This window comes from Typopeltis vanoorti, chromosome 19 (genome assembly GCF_054136105.1).
Source record: "Typopeltis vanoorti isolate ZY-2024b chromosome 19, IOZ_Tvanoo_1.0, whole genome shotgun sequence".
In the NCBI taxonomy this organism is placed as follows: Eukaryota; Metazoa; Arthropoda; class Arachnida; order Uropygi; family Thelyphonidae; genus Typopeltis; species Typopeltis vanoorti.
Window position 1 is genome coordinate 98,663,372 of NC_143567.1, and position 20,110 is coordinate 98,683,481.

Here is a 20,110-nt window from a genome sequence, read left to right on the forward strand (position 1 = left end):
GAAGATGTCAGCTCTTAGTAACTCAGATGATAGCCTGGCCCACATTTCCTTCTCAAGTGAATGTCCTTCACCCAGCTATTCTCAGTGTCATATCCTTTGGTGCTACAATGGTACCAAATGGACTAATTCCTACATTTCTATTCCTTTCCATGGCCCAATAACTACTTCAGCTTCTCCTGATTCAAAACATCTCCTCTGATTGAATAAATGAAATAACCTTCCTTCTAATCAGCCTTCATCCTACACCCAATTCAGACCTCCCCCCCCCCCAATCACTATTCAAGCCTTTATCAACTAGTGTACCAAAGCAGGTCCAAGATAAAAATTCAACCTATCAGCATTCAAACAAAGTGATGGCAGCTCAGGTCAAAAACCCATGCAGAACCTATACTACAACATTAAAAAAAAAAACAAAACAACTACTAACAAATCCAAATACATAAAACTTCTGTTCAAACAGTAGTCAAGGCTAATGATAGATACAATTTTTTTTTTCGATCCCACTTCTCTCTCTCCCCCCACCCCCCTCCTCTCTCTCTCTCTCTCTCTCACACACACACACACACAGTTAATACTATCATAACATCAGTGTTCCAATGCTTGTATGGATGACCATGGCAAACTGTCTCCCACTATACAAGAACACTTCACTGCATACCTCTTCTGATCTTTTATGACAAAGACTGTCTTCCATTGCTCTCACTGCAGTTCTCTCGGAAACAGTGAAGGTCATAACCAATATCTTTTTCATCTGTATTGTCAGTTATGACTTTCTCCATTGTTAAAGGCAATATCCATACTGATGAACCAACAGGGTCATCAATATGGATATTTGAGAGAACCAAGGTGAGGGCAATGGCAAATAGTCTTTTTTGACAAAAGATCAGAGAAAGCATGCAGTGAGCTGTTCATGTATAGTGGGAGGCAATTATGCTTATAGTCTAAAACAGGTAAACAAGTTTCCTCTCCTCAGATTTCCTAGTGCTCTGTACTTACTTTCATGTATACTCTATTCCTTCTATACATTAATGACCTTCTTTCACTGACCACAAAAATCTATCTATAGTTTTGATAATGACAATGCACGTCATTCCTCTTCATATTACCTTAGTACTCAAATGATCTAAAGTCCCAAGATCATTCAAAACCAATGATGTCAAACTTTCTGACATTCTCCAGTGCACTGAAGACCACCCATAAACTACAACGCTATTGAAACACAGTTTTAACTCTCCAAAGAAGATCTCATTCCCCTTTCCCTGTTAATATTAGATTTCCCTTCTTGGGCTGACTTACACTTCCGATCTTTCTTAGCAGAAACACACATCACATCCATAGCCTCCTATGTCTCCTAAAAACTCAGTAGTAATTGTATACAGGTGAGAAGTAGTGGAATACTACTTCTTATTTTTACAACTCCTAACACCAGATAAATTCTATGTTCATCCAACCTTAGAATACTGTTCTCAGATTTGGAGTGGCGCATTAAAGTACCTTTACAGATTTCCCCAATGCTGTCAATTGCTTAGTGGAGGGTTCTGTTTTTCAGAACTGTGATGCTCCTCAACCAAACTATCATTTTTCCACTTTCCTCTGGGCATGTAAAAACATGACCAACTGCTGGTCAACATCCATACACAGTTCAGCTTCCAAGAGCTGTAACCTCCTGAAGTTTGTGAGGCAGGTCAACAAGTTCCCTCTATCTTTTTAACACCTTGTCCACATATAGCACTATTGTGTTATAGGTTTTGAGACCTCTTGTGTGTAGGGTTGATATATATATATACATATAAAAAATGACAATGAGTTTTCATGATAGGACTTAAAAAAGAAAAAAAAAATAAGTAAATGAAACCATTTATTTGCAGCATTAGCATTTCTGCAAAAAATATCTATAGTGATACAAATTACAGTGAAACAATATTAATTTCCATAGTAATAAATGACTACAAAGCTGATTATAAATATATACAAATATTGTGTTTTTCCAACAACCATACACAGTTTTTATATACAGAAGTAACATAGAAATTAACTTGTATATAGAGTCTTATTTCCCCAATTAAATTTCCTTTCATGTAGTGTTAGAATTCAGAAACATGCTATGTTAAGAAGTTGCAGAACAGTGATGAGCAAACGATAACAGTTAAAATTACTTTTTAGGAATAAATTTTTATATTTTTAACAAAAATGATAAGGAAAAGTATTCCATAAGTGTAGTCGTAATGCAGAACCCAAATATCTCTAACGATTTAACTGCAGTAAATATCACAGCTATATTCATACCATTGCTAGATACAACTAATGAAGTATTATTATAATTTCAGAATTTGTATATATATATTATGGTATTTGTTTTTCTTTTATTTTTCATTTGTAAATACTACACTCAGTTCTCACTACAGCAAACTCATGGTATCTAAAGAAGTAATCTGTCAAAATGGAAGATTTGATATAGTGAATTTTCTTATAATATATAATAGCATTAATGATATGGAGCTTTAGCTGTGACTTTTCGGTGATTTCATATAACTAGTGAATTCATTAGAACAGTGTTGCAATAGTGAGAATTGACTGTATTAATATTTTTGGACATAAATATTACTTTTAATTTTAATATTTTTCATCTTTTGTCTAAAAAAATTGTTCATGAGTTGCACAAAAATATTGTCTTGAAACTAGCTCATCACTGTTTTATAGGAATATTGAAAACTATGAAAGAAATACAGAAAAAATTAAATTTTTAATAAAAAATTATCTTAATTCTTTCTTATAATGTGAAACAATACGACTTTATATCAGACACTATATACAGAGTATTATCTCTTGTTTTCATTCTGAGCTAAAGCAACTATTGTTGCATCCAACTTATCTCCATAATCTGCATAAAGCCTGAGGTTTTTACAATATTTCTGCTATGAAGACTACTACTGTATATTTAAACTAAAATGAAGAAAAGATTCAGAAACTTTATTAAAGGAGTTAGTCTAAAAGTTTAGTTTCTACTATTAAAAAAAATGATGCAAAAATAAGCACACAGCTCTTAATTCATGTACACATTGGTTTCTTTCCTCATTTGATCTGATTTGTATGGTAAAATTAAATAAATATAGAAAACTGTAAAAAACAGAAATTTTATTCAAATCATATTTTTATAATGAATGAGGTGAAAAATAAAAATTAAGACGGGCATATTTTATCAAAAACAATGTTCTTTCTGAATATATTCTATATTTCAATTACAGATGACACAGCATATTATCAGAATTATGAATTAAATTTATGTAACACAGAAAAGTGAATTATAATAAAACTTAATCAATTAAAACCACTTTGTTATTCCAACCATTATTGCACATAAAAACACAGCAGTTAATGATAAACTGCTCATTTGTGAAACATGAATGACAATGTTTATAGTCTTTGGGAAAGAAAAGATGGCAATAACATTAGAGATGAACCTGAAGTCAAGATGATTAAAAAAAAAAAAAAAAAGATTAAAACAAGATCATTATGCACTCCATCATATTAAAATATGCAATAATGAAACAAAGAATTTAAATTATGTACATAGTAAGAAGAAACTTGCGCATTGTGCAAATAAATTTTAATTTAAAACTCCCATTATCACACAAAACACCCACAAGTACAGTTAATTAAAACATTTATGAAGTGAAAACTCAATTACCAATGAAAAATTTTGTTAAGGATTTGGTTATTACCAAGTTAAAATAATTTTAGAATAAACACTTTGCAGTATGCAGAATCTTTTAAACTACATAACGACTTTTTGAAATAACTGTATAAATTATGCTGCAATATGCCTTATATATTTTATTACTGAAATGAATGGAATTTGTTATATTAAAAATGTTCAGGAAAAACTGACTTGCATATTTTTTGAGCATTTTCCTTAGTTCATCATAGGAAAACTGAGAAGAATTATTTTTATTTTTTTAAAATTAAGTTACTTTACATAGCAATATAAATTTTGTGATGCACTTCACAGAACATTAAAATAGGCTATCTTTAACTGAATAATCTGACCTATCACAATACTGATATGTTATAACTGTTCACTGCTAACACGTTTACATGTAAATAATTTCAGTTAATGCTCTTATAATGCCTGAAAAATCTAAATATTGGTTGCAGTATAAAAAAATAAAATTAGGAAAGAAACATTACTAGACACCTACATAACAATAGAATCTGCTGTCCCTCTGATTTTGCTGGGAACAACAGTGATTTTATGACACTTTTACAAGACATTTACACACAAATATTGACATTAAGACATTTAAATAAGCACCTGGCTTGTGGTGTATCACTCTTCTTATGGACATAAGTCCACTAAAAGAAAATACACAGAGTGTATTTATTTATTTATTTTTATCATTTTCTCACTGGTAGAGCATATTTAAGAGAATTGCTGGCTATTGCTGCTCTATGGCCAAGACAAATTAAAAAAAAAAAAAAAAGGAAAGGGAAAAAAACATCTAAAAGTCTTTCAGGTAGTTCTCTTAGGAAGAACATTGATTGTCCTACTTTTCTTGTATCAAACCAACCCTACTAGTCTTACTCTGATCCAGCATCAAGATTTTGCCACTGAATAGTAAGTCAACACCTTTGCAAACATCATATGCTTACATGCTATAATGCCTACCTTTCGGTTCTTTCAACAAGGGAAAAATCTTTCAAGCATATTTATGCATAAGGTTTACCTTGCTAAGTAAATACTTCTACTTGACCAACACTTATCACATTGAAAGTACAAGAGGATCCTATTACATATACTATACACATATATATATATATACATACACACATATATATATATACATACACATATATATATATATACATACACACATATATATATATATATACATACACACATATATATATATATATATACATACACACATATATATATATACACATACACATATATATATACACATACACATATATATATATATATATACACTATATATATATATACATATATATATGTATGTATGTTATGTATGTATGTGAGCAGGTGGTATGCATGTTATGTGTATGTATGTATGTATGTATGTATATAAATACAATATATATATAATATATACACACACATACATACATACATATATATGTATATACATGCACACACACATCGGTATTTATAATATATATTAGCACATATATTAACTGGCCAAAGCCTATTTATGCTATTTATATAAACTGAACTGTTTGTTCAAGGTTATTTGAAAGTTACTTAAGATCTATTATTACACATCTGTCCACAGTTTCCTTCAGCCATGGCTGTTTATATAATTTGAATTGGCAGATATTTATATAACATGGAGGAAGTAGCAAAAAATGTATGCTACCAATCAAGGGAAATACCACATCCATACATTTTTTTTTTCCAAGAAAATGTTAATGAATGAACAAGATATATTCTAGCTCAAGCATTTGTGAGTACCTCAGAAAACAGCCACTTAACAAGGATCTTCAGCTTTCACAATCCACTGCTATTGCAGAGCTTTCTCAGCTGTATCAGTTACAGATGATATTCTCACTCAGCTGCAAACGGCTACCTACACCATATCACAAGTATGGTGGATGAAATGTTTATCAGTTATCTTCATGAGCATTTTGCATCTGTACTACTTTGGACACCTGAATCTTCAAATGCACACCTGGTACTAGTGTCATGCGTATTTGCTTCTAGAATGAATACAGGATCAGGATGTCCAGTATAAACTTCACTGTCCATTTGGCTCTGTGAAACATCATCATTACAAATAGTTTCTAAAGTTGCTGCATCATCATCATCTGATGAAGAGTTAGACAAGTCACTATCAGGTAGGGAATGGGCATCATGATAGCTGGCCCTTTCACTATCGCTATCTGAATATACTTCAGCACCTCGAAAGATGTATCTGTTCGGTGGTAAAAACAGGAAAGTATTCTCTGAAAAATAAAGGATATATATGTACACAATTATGATTAAATGCATGAATGTGTAAATATTCAATAATTAATGTTTCGTAAATATAATGTTAAAATTTTTAATAACACATGAAAAAAAATTTAAAATGGAAAAGATAATCCAAAAATATAATTCAGCATGCATGAAATTATAATATTTCATGCATGCTGAATTCAATTATAACATTGAATTCAGCACGCTGACGTATCTCCTCCTCAACAAATATACACAAGATTTTCTTTGCATGAATCTTCATGGAAGAAAAAAATATGAGATTTATATGTCTATTAATACAAAAGTTTAAAAATAAAAATAAATAAAAGAGATTGTCTCGTGTATGTTCATTTCTTGTTTTTTAAGTGAAAGAATATTAAATATGGTATTATAACATGACAAATGAATCTCAGTTTGGCCTTTACATATTCAACGTACTGCATCCATAATTGCCAACAATTGTGTAACTGTAATACCTGAACCTTTCTGGAGAGAGATCTACAAAAACTTACAGGCTAATTACAGTACTAAGATATAAAATAGGTAAGAAATCATGAGTGCACTGAGAGCTTGGTATATGGGAGAAGACAAAAAAAAAAAGTAATAAGTTAACTATGACAATACTTGAGCACTTATTTCTTAAAAGTGCTTGATGCTATTGAGCAGAGGATAATCCATTTAACAGATACCCACAGAATCAGTTGAATAATTTTTTTTCTGGTACTGTTTCTGCCTTTTCTATACATATTTTCATGGATGTTATTTTGTTGAAGTGGTCACTGTCATACTTCCTGTTTCTTCTAAGCCTGCAAACAGAAGAGCAGCTGGTGATCACAATCTACTCAGTTCAAATCCACATAATTCTGTTCTTTGTACATAAGCTTTTCTCACACTGTTTTCCTCAAGGAACAACATATCAATAGGTTTCTTCTTTCTCTTTAACCACTTGCATATAGACAGCATAGCATGGCTGTGCTTTAGGTTTTGCAATTTCTCAAGCGTGAGGTATATATATATATATATATATATATATATTTTAAGAGGTTTAAGAGATTATATATTTTATATATTATATATATATATAATATATAATATATATATAAATTTTTATTTATATATATATATATATAAATAAAAAAAATCAGAAAAATGCAAAAAATAAAAACAAATCAACAGAACTGGTCAGGGGTAGGGATCTCTTTACTCACTTAAATTTAACCACAGGGACTTGTTTCTTTAGTTTCTACTTGATTTCTATAGTGAGTGCCAATTATACATATATATATATATCAGCCTGCCTCTTAAATTATTTTTATATATTTAAATAAATGTTATATTAACCCTTTGACGTATAAATTATTTTTAAGTTGGAACAGATAAAACTACTATTTATTCAATTCATGTGATTTTTTTCGTTAATTGTTACCTTATTATAAAGAATATTAATAATTTTGCAAGGTATGATACTTTTCAAAGCACTTAGGTAAATGTAACGGTATCAAACATTTTTTACATTGCCATGTAGTCTCACTTCTTACATTATGCTTGGCACATACATGGCATCTCTTTGCTGGACGTTGCTTTTTATCAGTAGGGGGTATTATTAACCCTTTCAGGGAAATGTGCCCAATTTTTTGCCTGCAGCAGTACTTTTGTGATGGACATCCATGGGTACTATAATTAGTTAAATCTATATTTGACAACATATCTTCTGCTACGTTCAAATGGAAATTGACTATTGTTAGTTTTGATGTATTGGGTAGTTTGGAATATAAAACATAAGCATTGTAAATAGCGATATCCATCAAATAGAAAAATATTTTCTTGTAACCTTTGATGCATTTTTGCATAATTGGAAAACAAGCAAGTAGTTGGCCTGCCTATCGACACCGCCCATTCTGCAATTGTATTCAAGAATGCATTTAGGTTTTATTACTTTTTCTTCATCGCCCCTCTTACTTCTCCTTACTTTTCCTGTATCTACTATTTCTTCTTTTGAATGCTTTGTGCTTATCATGTAAACATTCTTCTTATTGTGCCAATGTAATGACAAAATTCCTCGACAAGATAAAGTTTTTGATTCGCTTTTTTATTTTATATGTCATCAATTTCTTATGCATATTCTTGCGATTTTTTCTAACTGTCCCCACAACATTTATACTATTTTTTCTCAAGAAATAAAATAATTTTGGTGACGAATACCAATTATCTAAGAATAACATATATCCTTTTCCTAAAATAGGTTCGGCCAACTCCATGACGACATTTTGAGATGCAGGTGTATCGCTTCCCGGAATTTTATCCTTTCCTGTATAAATTTTGAACTTTGAACAATATCCAGAGTCTGATTCACATAGCTTGTAAAATTTTATCCCAAATCGTGCTTGTTTGCTAGCAATGAACTGTACATAATTTAGACGACCTCTATATTTCATAAGGGATTCGTCAATTACTACATTTTTATCTGGTGTATATAATTGCTGAAATTTATTATTCAGGTAGTCGACTATATTTCGCACTTTACATATTTTGTCGTCTTTCTTTATTGTTTCATTATCCACGAAATGGAGAAAATGAGATATAGCCAAGAAGCGTTTACGAGGTATAATTTTTGAATATATGAGTGTCTCGACCACAGACCTCTTTGACCAATACATGTCTATATTAGAATTTTTTACCTGTGACATAATTATACATAATGAAAAATATGCCCGCAATTCGTACCGTTCGTACAATTATTGGATACCATTCTTCAATCTTTTTAGTAATTTCCTTGTTTATTGCTTGAGCCGAATATCTATTATTTTCTGTAACTATCATGTCAAAGAAATCATCACAAAGTATTTGTTTCAAAACAGAAAGAGGTGTTGGATTTGCACCAAATCTTAGAAAAGCAATTGCAGTGACGCCGGGAAATTCCGTAAATTGTTTTATGATAGGGATATTTTCCTTTTCTTGCCAATTCCATTCATTTTCTGTTACATCGGAATCATTGCTACTAGACGATATCAGTCTCAAACAGTTACGAACATTGCCTCGAACCGAACTTCCATTGCTACTGTCACTATTATCACTTGACAAGTCAAAAATGCTGGCTAACATATTATAAATATTTGCAGACATATTAGGGACGATAATAAATTGCAACACAAACTAACTAGTGAATAGAGTTTATATGCATATATATTCACTGCCTAACACCCTAAATTCGTTTGAAATTGACGTGAACTTCGTAACATCTGCGATACGTCAAAATTAATTTTGGTGCAACAAAAGACTTGTCACAGACGTCTTTGTATGTTAAAGGGATAAAAAAAAATCAAATTTCTTCATGCTAAAAACCTTAACTTTCTTTATTTAAATTAAGGGGATATTAAATCCCACATTGTTTTAAAACCGAATAAGAAACTCAAAGATTGGAATCAGATTTTGCACAACTCAAATTATTTGAGTTGTGCAAAATGGAAAATCTTGATCAGTACAAGACTAGAGCTATGATGAAATATTTTTATTTCAAAGCTCTTTTCAATTAGAGATAAATGATGAAAATATCTGAAATACTCAACTGTAAAAAACTGGGAGATTTTGAAAGAGGATGAACTAACATCGAAGATAAATCAAGAATGTGTATAACAATCACACTTGTTTTCTTAAGGAAACTGATTTTCTCCATTAGATGGTAATACCTGGTATATATATATTACTGGCCTGGTTGGCCAAGTGGTTAGCATACTTGTTTGCCAATCCACAGGTTGTAGGTTTGCATCCCATCATGGGAATTTTGTGAATGTCGTTAGGTGGGAGATGAACAAGTGAGAGACCACTGCCCAACTAATTGAAGGCTTGAAAATGTTCCATGTTTGATCTCTAGGGCAGAGTTTCTGCATCTGGTAAAAAATAAAAAAAATAAAATAAATTGTATCTATAGCAATGTTTCTAGATTGTTTAACTCCTAACCCACCCACAGTAATGTACTAGTGGTTTTACAAACTTTCTTAAGAAGATCACAAAAATTATACAGTAGTCCCCCACTTTTTGACCTTTCAAATATAACCACAATCCTTATACTTGCTATGTGATTCGCTCTTTTGCGATGTTTTGTCGACCTTCCATGCGCTTCTTCTCTCAACTGACCCACATTAAGTGTGTTTATAGGGCATGTGCAGTGCATCTCTCAGATTTGTGTATTCATACTTATATCTGTGATTACAATAGGCACCTAAGTAAGTGTAGTGATGAAGCTAAAAGAAGCCATAAGCTTCTCAATTTGCAAAAAACTAAACAAAACAAAACAAAACAAAAAAAAGCTAGAACTAATCAAACTTAGTGAGGAAGGCACGAATGCATAACTGATACAGGCTGCAAACTAGGTATACCTCGAAGAACATTTGGTACAATTGTTAAGAATAAAGCCAAAGTGTTAGACGCAATTAAGAACACTATGACAGTGTATACTAAATTCATTTTACCATACTTTTGTATATCTTAGCGTGTTATTTAGCTTTCACATGCATTCACAAGATATATATAGTGTGTTATTTACATTTTTTGGCAGCCAAAATGCATTTACAAGCTAAATAAAGGCTAGGTTCTGGTTTTCACTGGTGCTCTGGTCCCTAACCTGGCAAATAAGTGAGGGGATGCCTGTATACATGTATTTATTTATCATGCAAATAAATTTCATCCATGAACGCCATGAACAGCATCAGCAAACTCACATGATAGCACACAGAATTATGTTGTTTTAAGATGCAAAATTATAAGAGAGAGAGAATAAACAAATATATACTATACAGTAAATTCTCACTATGGAAAGCACCATTATAAAACTCATTCACTATAACAAATATTCCTGTGAGCTCTAAGAATGTTACAGTGAGATTAACATGAAAAGATTAGAAAAATCATAAAGAGATACAGTTTGTAATAGTATTTTGTACAGTGATGCCATTATTACAGCAATGAAACCCAAGAGATATTTCTGATTTAATATAGAGAGTTCATTAATTACTTTGTGATATAAAAAACAAATTTTAAATATATACAGAAAGAGCAGAGAAATCAAATGAATACAGACAGACATCTGATTCTATACATTTTGTGAAATGAAACAAGAAATTATAAATGCTCCATGGTTGATAGAAATACAAAAATTACTATAATGAGAAAAAGGAACATAAGCACATGGAAAGCATAAAGCATATCAGATCACTCTTTGGGAATTAAAAAAAAAAAAAAAATTCAAACTGATTTCAAAAGTCATAAATAAATCACATTAAATAAAATACACTTCGCACAACTCAGTGATTACTGTGCAGGTCAAACACAACAATTCATAAATAAACCTCATTCAACAGAGTTCAATATCTAGATTACTTTTATGCTAATATAAAAAAAATTCCCCAAACTTATCATACAATTTTTTTTTCTTTTTTTAAATTTTCCAAGTAAGGGACTGCAGATTCATACCACAAATCAACTTTGGGAACTGTTCAGACCCACAATTTGCTGTTGTGTGTTAAACCTCTAATCTTGACCACATTATTACCTCCACTAGTTATTGTTAACTAATTTTATATGCCAGACCAGACACTTATTCTGATTAGCAACCAAAAGAGTACCTTATCTTTGATCAATGAGCACTATGTAGTTCATCTTCTGAGGATATCCACTATTTTTTTTAAACATGATTTATTTTTTTTCTATATTAACAGGCCACAATAACTTTTCTCTTTACATTATTTTTTTAATTAAGATTTTTTTTAATATACGAATTCCACTCAGAAAAGGATGCAAGCCTACAGTATACTGGTATTAGTACTGTGAATAAGATAAAGGTTATATAATTCTGAAACCCTGTTCTAGGGGTCACACATGGTACTTTTTGACATATTAGGCATCTAATAAGCAAGTAGTAATACTAGATAGTGGTGGTGGAGGATCTCAAATCACACGATGAATTTCCTCTCCGACCTAAAGAACTAAATATTCATTTGTGCAGTAGGATTTGAACCCACAGTGGTTAACAGGTTGGAGAACACGTGTTAACCACTTAATCAAATGGTTGGCTAAATGGATATAATACCTGCTATCTAAACAACAGTCTGCAAGTTTGAATCTTGCCATGGACATGAATATTTGTGAATGACTTCAGGTGGACAATGTACTTCGCTGCTCAGTGTACCCATCCAGAGTAAGGTCTCCCAATATTCATCCTGCTTATTGAAGGCCTTAATTAATAAAAAAAAAAAGTCCCATGTTTGGTCTTTAGAGCACAGTTTCTGGATTATGAAAAAAATAAGTATTAAAATATATAAAATATAATTAAAAAAATAAAATAAACCTTAGCCCACTAACAGTACTACACTGTCTTGGAAGGATATACAGCTAATTTAGTGTTTTGACTAATTTCTCTCTTATTCCATATAAATTTATTCAGTTGACTTCCTACCATACCAGCTTTGTTGATTCTGTTGTCTATTTCCATATATAATTTACCATCTTCACTAAAAATCGTGCCTAAGTAGCTGAAATGTTTTACTTGTTCTATAGGTTCTCCATTCACAATGCAGCTGATATTTTCAATGCTTCTGCCTATTTTCATTATCTCTGTCTTGTTATTGCTGACCTTCATACCATATCTATCACAACAGTTATTTAATTTAGTCAGGAAATCTTGCAGACTTGTAACAGATTTATTTAGAAGTATAGCATCATCTGCATAAAGCAAGGAGCTGACATTAATATCTCCAATTTTGATATCAGGTTTAATACCACTTTCCTTCATAATGCAATCCATATAAATAATGAATAACAGAGGTGATAATGTACATCCTTGTCTGACACCAGATTTAACATTAAACCATCTCCCTGTATTTCCTTCTGTATTTTATTTGACTTACAACTCAAATAAAGACTAAATTTCTTTGATCTTACTTTTAAAATCTTAAAATCAATAAATAAAAAGTTAGCTATTTAAAATCATTTCTTGGATTATAAAGGGATTGTCAGATATAAAGAGTACTGCTAGTGCAATAGCAGATACAATTAATATGTTTACAAGAACTGAATAAGCATAAGTAATTTTAGCTGCCCACATTACATCACATCTACATGGATGACAATAATAACACTAATATAATAATAATATATCAATAAATAAAATACACTTGAAGGAAATTTCCTTCCTATATCTAATTAAACTCATAAAGCGAATCCATACCTAATAATCTGGAAGCAAGACTTTCTTTCTGTTTTGGTTGCCAACAATTCTTTAAAAGACCAACATCTTCAGTAGAATGGGGTTCATAATCTTTACTTGTAGAATCTGGATTGTTATCTCTACACTCTTTGTTAGCATTCTGTGTATTTTCAGAATGCATATCAGTTGGTGATTCAGAATTGTAATTATAATTTTCTCTGTTGGAAGAGTTATGGAAGTTAGTCCAACTATCTGGTCTTGCTGAGAAACAAGTTGTATCAGCAGAGTTTGAATCTGTGTTATTGTTCACTTCCAAGTTAATAGACTTTGAGCCAGTAAAATCACAATTACTGTTACTATGGAAATCAAACCTAGATTTTGAAGGAGGAAGATCTCTGATCTCGTCCAAGGGTACATGAGAACTAATTATAGTGGACCACTCTTTTCCAAGCCTAAAGAGCAAAACAAATTGTAATCATTAACTTAAAATACTCATATAATTATTAAAGCTTCTATCATAATTAACAAAACTGTGTGCAAGGCATGATATGAAGCAAAGAGATAAAGACAACATCAATTCAACTCAAATAATGCCTTTTAACCCTATCTAGCTTTGGGAGACTGAATGGGCAGTTCAATCTCCACTGGCAGCCAATCAGCAATAACTGACACAAGACTATCACTAATTATAAGTGGCAACTGATGAGATTGGCAAACATGTGTTGTCATCTCTTGGTGCCTAACCCTAACAGGATGTGTTATTATCTGATATACTGTGGGTTTGATGGTAGATTTTCTTGAGTTTCTGGGAAAAAACCCACTTGTCTGTGTCAGAGATCGACCAACTCAGAAAATGGTTGAAGAAAGTCTTAGAAAGAGTTCTCCCAGTCACTGACTAGGCTTGAACTTAATTCTGTCTTCAGGAAGCCTAGTACAGAGGATACAAACGTCCCTTTCACAAAGTTACACAGACTTTTAAAGACAACATAAATCAACAAAATAACAAAAATTTTATTTTACTCTCATAGGCAGTATTTCTCTATATCAGGTCACTTTCTTTATCTTTCTTTATTTCCCATACATTCAAGCCACATCTGAAAAGATATCTAGACTGTTTAATAAATATCAACTACGTATCATATTTAAACCATATGTCAAATAGACAACTTTCATCTGTTTACCTAAGGACAAACTCTCTTCTTTATCACATCCAAGAGTATATGAAGTGCAGTGTTCTCATGAATGGGCTTACTATGGACAGGAAGAGCTGTTGACATCTGCCTTGCAGAACATAATTCAGCACTATCGTTATTGCAAGTCAGGTCTAACAGACTGTGTCTTGGATATGCCTTCACACAGGATCAAATGGAAGAAAACAAAATTACTACAAAGAAGTCATTATTAGTCAAAGAGGTTGTTTTTGGAATCAGCAGCTTTAAAACATACTCCAAACCTTAATGAGTATGGCTGTATTGATTTACCAAAATCTGAAGAACAGTCATTATAAGATCTAATTAATATTTGTTTCTCTCTCTATTTTACCAACAATAGATGGCTCCAATTAGGACTCCTTATGTTGTCTGTTACAATTTTTTTTTTTAACTAGTCCCACTGTTGTACCAAATTGTTGTTGTTTCACGTATTGTGACAAATCGTTCTTGCACTCTGAAGATGCTGGACATAATACCAGCAAAATATCAGCTAATAAATATTAATTATTTTCTTATAATTCTGTGTTGCAAATCAATATCGTTAAATAAACCAACAGGTACTGCCAACACATGTCTTTCTACTTGTCTCAGAACTCCAATATTGTAAGCGCTTATATTTCAGTCTTCTAAGGCACTTCTAACTGCATCAATCCACCTAGATTATGGTGAAAATGGGAGCAGAAAGACTTTGCTTATCTTAATGGCACAAGGATAGCTATAGTGCACCACTAGTATGCTATGTAATAAATAAATTATATACAAGTCTCAAACATCTGTATATAAAAACAAATAACAGAGTATAACTGAATAGAAATCAGTGTAGCAAAACAAATGTAAAAAAAAAATTGTAGAAATGGAATATCATCTGATTAAGGTTTTGTGAGTCTTTATTTTCATTAGCCTTGGAGTTTTTCTTTTTAGAAAATTCTGAATGGTCAGTATCCATTTCTTCTTCACCAGGAAAAAATATCTAAGATATCAATAAATTAGACTCCTTCTAGAGCACTAGGTATATTTTTGTTTTGGAGGAACAGAACAGAAGATGCCATTAACAAATGACATGGTGGTGATGATGGCATGGATAGGTCATCTATTCAAGGGTCTGGTGGCACATCTATAATCCCTTGTAGAGTATGTTCCATTCTTTTTTTTGATAAATCATATTTGAATTAGAAACCATAATGTACATACCCGTCACTTACACAGCATATATGGAAAATACTTGGTGACATGTTCTAGGTAACTATTTAAGAATACTAATGCAGTAATGATCAAATGTTGATCACAATGGGAAAAACAAAGGATCTTTTGGAATTCGATAAAGGGCTTATTGTGGATATCTGTCTTGTTAGAGCTATGATTCTGAAAACAGCAGAGTTGACTAGTCTATAAAGTACGTAGATTTAGATGATGCTAATTCATAATTGGTAATAATGATTTTCTATGCAATAAATTAGAATTGCAAATCATTCATCACATTTTCTTTGCTTATTCTAATTTTTTGATTCGGATGTGTGTGTGTAGACAATTTTTTACCTTATGTGTATTATACGTTAAAGACCAGGGAGAGATATTATACACACCCGAAAGAGGGTGTGCTTTTGCATTATGGGATAGATACTAAGGTAAGTGATATGAAGTCATTAGCTTCTATATACAAGTAGCTTAGACATGAATAATATATTTCACGTGAAAAACTTTGTTTTGCTTACTTGGGAATAAGATTAAAAATCAAGTATAAAATTTCTTGGTATCTTTAACGTATAATACACCCTAGGTAAAAAACTTTCTTCATCTTTCTCTCATCCAGAGATTTTATTAATAAGGACAAGCACCTTTTGTCTAATTATATATGAGATATATATGACTTCTGCATTTCTTCCAACCTTTGTATCTGTCCCAGGTCTGGCTCCCACTAATGAGACCTCAACAAAGGTCGAAACCAGTCTGGGTAGTGGTCTTTCCCATTATGCATTGCATTATACACGTCCAAAAGGGAGGTGTGCTTTGCATTATGGAATACATACTAAGGCAGGTGATATGAAGTCATTATCCTCTATATACAAGTAGCTTAGACATAAATATATTTCATTTGCAAATCTCTGTTTTGCTTACTTGGGAATAGGATTAAAAACCAAGTATAAAATTTCTTGGTATCTTTAACATATATTTTTGGTTAGCGTATCTGCTCTCCAGCCAAGAGGCTGCGGGTTTGAATCCCGTGTAGGCATGGATTTTTGTTCTCCCGCTATGGACTGGGTCACCATTGGAGTAGTAGACCCAAAACCTCCCGCAATGGGAGAGGCCTTCACCTTGCAGTGGGTAGAAATATAGGCTGTTCATATATATATATATATATATAAAGGTAGGAAAGATTAGCAGACATAAGAAGTACTATCTCCTATTAAGGAGCTATATTAAAGGGATATATTTCAGTTAGGCAAAATTTATTATACCAACTCACAGCATTACAATTTCTAAACAAATAATTCAGTTTGTTTGTGGTGGAGGATAATTGTGATTGGTATTAGTAATTGTTGAATGAAGTCTGTATTACTTCTACCAGAATATCCCCTGAATGGAGTTTTTTAAAACTGATTTTGTAGATCCTTCCAAACCCTTCTAAATGTAGAAGGGTGACATTTTCTCAAGTGTACATTTGCCAGTTGAGTGAATATTTTTAATAGAATGAAACCTGTGGTGAATTCATCACTAAAAACACACATATAACCACAGTGATTAGTTTTAATATGTAAATATTTCACCCCAAGTATCTTGGGACATCCTCAGTACAGTAATTCAAACAATACTAGGAATAACATACAGTTAGGGTGCATGATTACAATGGAATCTCAATACACGTGCAGTAACGTGTTATAGAAGTTAAAAAAAAATAATTAAAAAAAAAAAACATATATAAAGAGATTATTTTACACAATTTTGGATGACAATTTCCCATACTTTAGGAATAGTAAGAACGTTGTTGCGGTTTAAATTTGCTCTGTGTAGTAGGGCTTCAGCACTTTCTTTATATAGACGTTCATGTTTAAATAAAGATCTATGTAAAAGTTTAGACTTTTCCCAATGGATCCTATGGTTTGGGTTTTCAACTCCATGTTTAGAAAGACCAGATTTCTGCAGGTTAAAAAGACGAATGTGGTCTTGATGTTCCGAGATGCGTTTCTGAATAGATCTACCTGTTTGTCCAAAGTAAGACAAATTGCAGGAGCATGGGATCTCATAAACTGACTTGTTAATTAGCTTCGACATTGTCCCTCTCTTCACTAACATTCCCCATAAAGAAACAGTAGAATTATTAACTCAAAAATTTACGCCTGATATAGCTGAATTATTCAAATTTGTTATTGTATCCGGTTACTTTACTTGGAAAGGTAAAATTTACAAGCAACAAGAAGGAACAGCAATGGGGTCTCCTTTATCACCAAACTTAGCAAATCTGTTTTTAGAACACCTGGAAGAAAAGATTTTCACTTCTGAACCCAAACCAAAAATTTGGTTACGATATGTCGACGACGTCTTTGCAGTCTGGAATCATCCCGAACATGAATTACACCTGTTTCCAGACAAAATAAACCTTCTTCACCCTTGCATCAACTTTACGCTAGAAAAAGAATCTCCACAGGGTATCTCCTGTCTGGATTTACACATTCAAAGAAAAGATGGTTCCATTGCCACATCTGTCTATTGCAAGCCTACATTTTAAGGTCGCTACATTCACAATTCTTCCGCTCATCATCCATCTCAGATATTTGACATCATTAAATCACTAGTTACCAGAACACACAAATTCTGCTCCTCTGAAGAATCTCTAAACCAAGAACTAGAAATAATCAAAAATACAGCCATACTAAATTGATATAATCTTAAAAAATCATCAGTCACTTCCCTCCATATCAACCTAGACAAAAAGAAGTCCATAGGATTCCCATACCTTATGTCAAAGGCATCTCCGAACGTCTTTCAAAAATTATGAAGAAATACAATTTTGCCACTACTTACAAACCCATCAACCAGATCTATAACTTGTTACCCTCTCCTACGGACAAACTCTCACCTCTGATGTTACCTAGCGTTTATGAGATCCCATGCTCCTACAATTTGTCTTACTTTGGACAGACAGGTAGATCTGTTCAGAAACACATCTCGGAACATCAAGACCACATTTGTCTTTTCAAGCCGCAGAAATCTGGTCTCTCTCAACACGGAGTTGAAAACTCAAACCATAGGATCCATTGGGAAAAGTCTAAACTTTTACATAGATCTTTATTTAAACATGAACATCTATATAAAGAAAGTGCTGAAGCCCTACTACACAGACTAAATTTAAACCGCAACGACGTTCTTACTATTCCTAAAGTATGGGAAATTGTCATCCAAAATTGTGTAAAATAACCTCTTTATATATGTTTTTTTTTTTTTTTAATTTTAAATTTACTTATATAACACGTTACTGCACGCGTTGAGATTCCATTGTAATCATGCACCCTAACTGTATGTTATTCCTAGTATTGTTTGAATTACTGTACTGAGGATGTCCCAAGATACTTGGGATGAAATATTTACGTATTAAAACTAATCGCTGTGGTTATACGTGTGTTTTTAGTTGAGTGAATAATATTAAGAACATTGCTGTTGCTACTGTCCCTGATATTTTCTGTTTGTTGTTTTGGTTTTCTGTTGATAGGTTCAAAACCTGGCTGGGACTTGTAGATGCTGATATACAAGAGGATGAAAAAGTATTGATAATCAGTAGGAATTTAATTCAGCATCAGAGCTCCCCACCCACCATGGATGCCCACTCTTCGAAATGCACTGACAGCACTCAGGAGTGGAACACTAGGGCTACCAGGAACCATGGGGAAAGGAGATTCATGGCAACAAGTAGCCGATTGATCCTGGTCAGGTCATCTAGGACTGCCCATCTTGCCAAAGCAGAAGTGAAAGTAGTGCGAGACTACTAGGATCCCAGATTTCAGATGTCCATAGGTTGCACTACTTGGCAAACATGGTGGCAATGTGCTGGATCCCAGTGATGGTAGTTTGGAAGATCGGATAGTAAAAACAGACTCAGGAGTGGCAGAGCAAAGAGTACAGGAAGAAAAGCAGAGAAAAAGTATAATGAAAAGGGCCATTATCATCAATGGGAGGTCCCCTCCACCATGAACAATTACCTCACATGGAGGAGCCAGCCAGTATGATATTTCATCTCATTATACCATCACTATCTTTTGGTTCCAGTTAATGCAATTTGGTGGCTAAATCTGAAACAGCCAGCATCCTCTACAGAATATACAATGAATACCTATTAACAGTTATTCAACAATAGCGCATTGCAGTATAGACAGCACCAGAAGAAACAAACAATTTATTGAACTTACTAATGTGCTCTGCCGATGCTGGTTAGAAAACCAGCATCGGCAGAGCACAAATTACAATTGTGGAACAAACAGTACTCATGCTGTCGCAGAAAGAATCCAAATTGTTGAAAAGGCAGTTATTCATAACAGTGGTTATTATGAGTAACTGCCAACATGTAAGCCTATCTATACATATTATCCACTAAAAGGTGAAGACTGGACATTAGTCAAAAGCCTCACTCAGTTCTCTATATTCTTTAAAGTGATTATCAGCACTTACAAATTACCACCAATCTAACTGTATGAGAAAACTTTTTTAAAACATCTGCTTTTAAATAACCTC

At 32.5% G+C, this 20,110-nt stretch overlaps 1 protein-coding gene across 1 annotated transcript in view; it reads right to left on the bottom strand.

The window, feature by feature from the left end:
* Positions 1 to 5,042: 5,042 nt before the first annotated feature.
* Sirt1 (NAD-dependent protein deacetylase sirtuin-1) overlaps positions 5,043 to 20,110 on the bottom strand; it is a 132,448-nt gene continuing 117,380 nt past the window's right edge. The window contains exons 10-11 of the mRNA XM_090409048.1: positions 13,200 to 13,630; positions 5,043 to 5,964 (exon numbers count right to left, since the gene is read on the bottom strand). Of these exons, the coding sequence (XP_090265174.1) occupies positions 5,636 to 5,964; positions 13,200 to 13,630 (760 nt within the window). The 3' untranslated portion in view covers positions 5,043 to 5,635. The remainder of the gene's footprint in view (positions 5,965 to 13,199; positions 13,631 to 20,110) is intronic.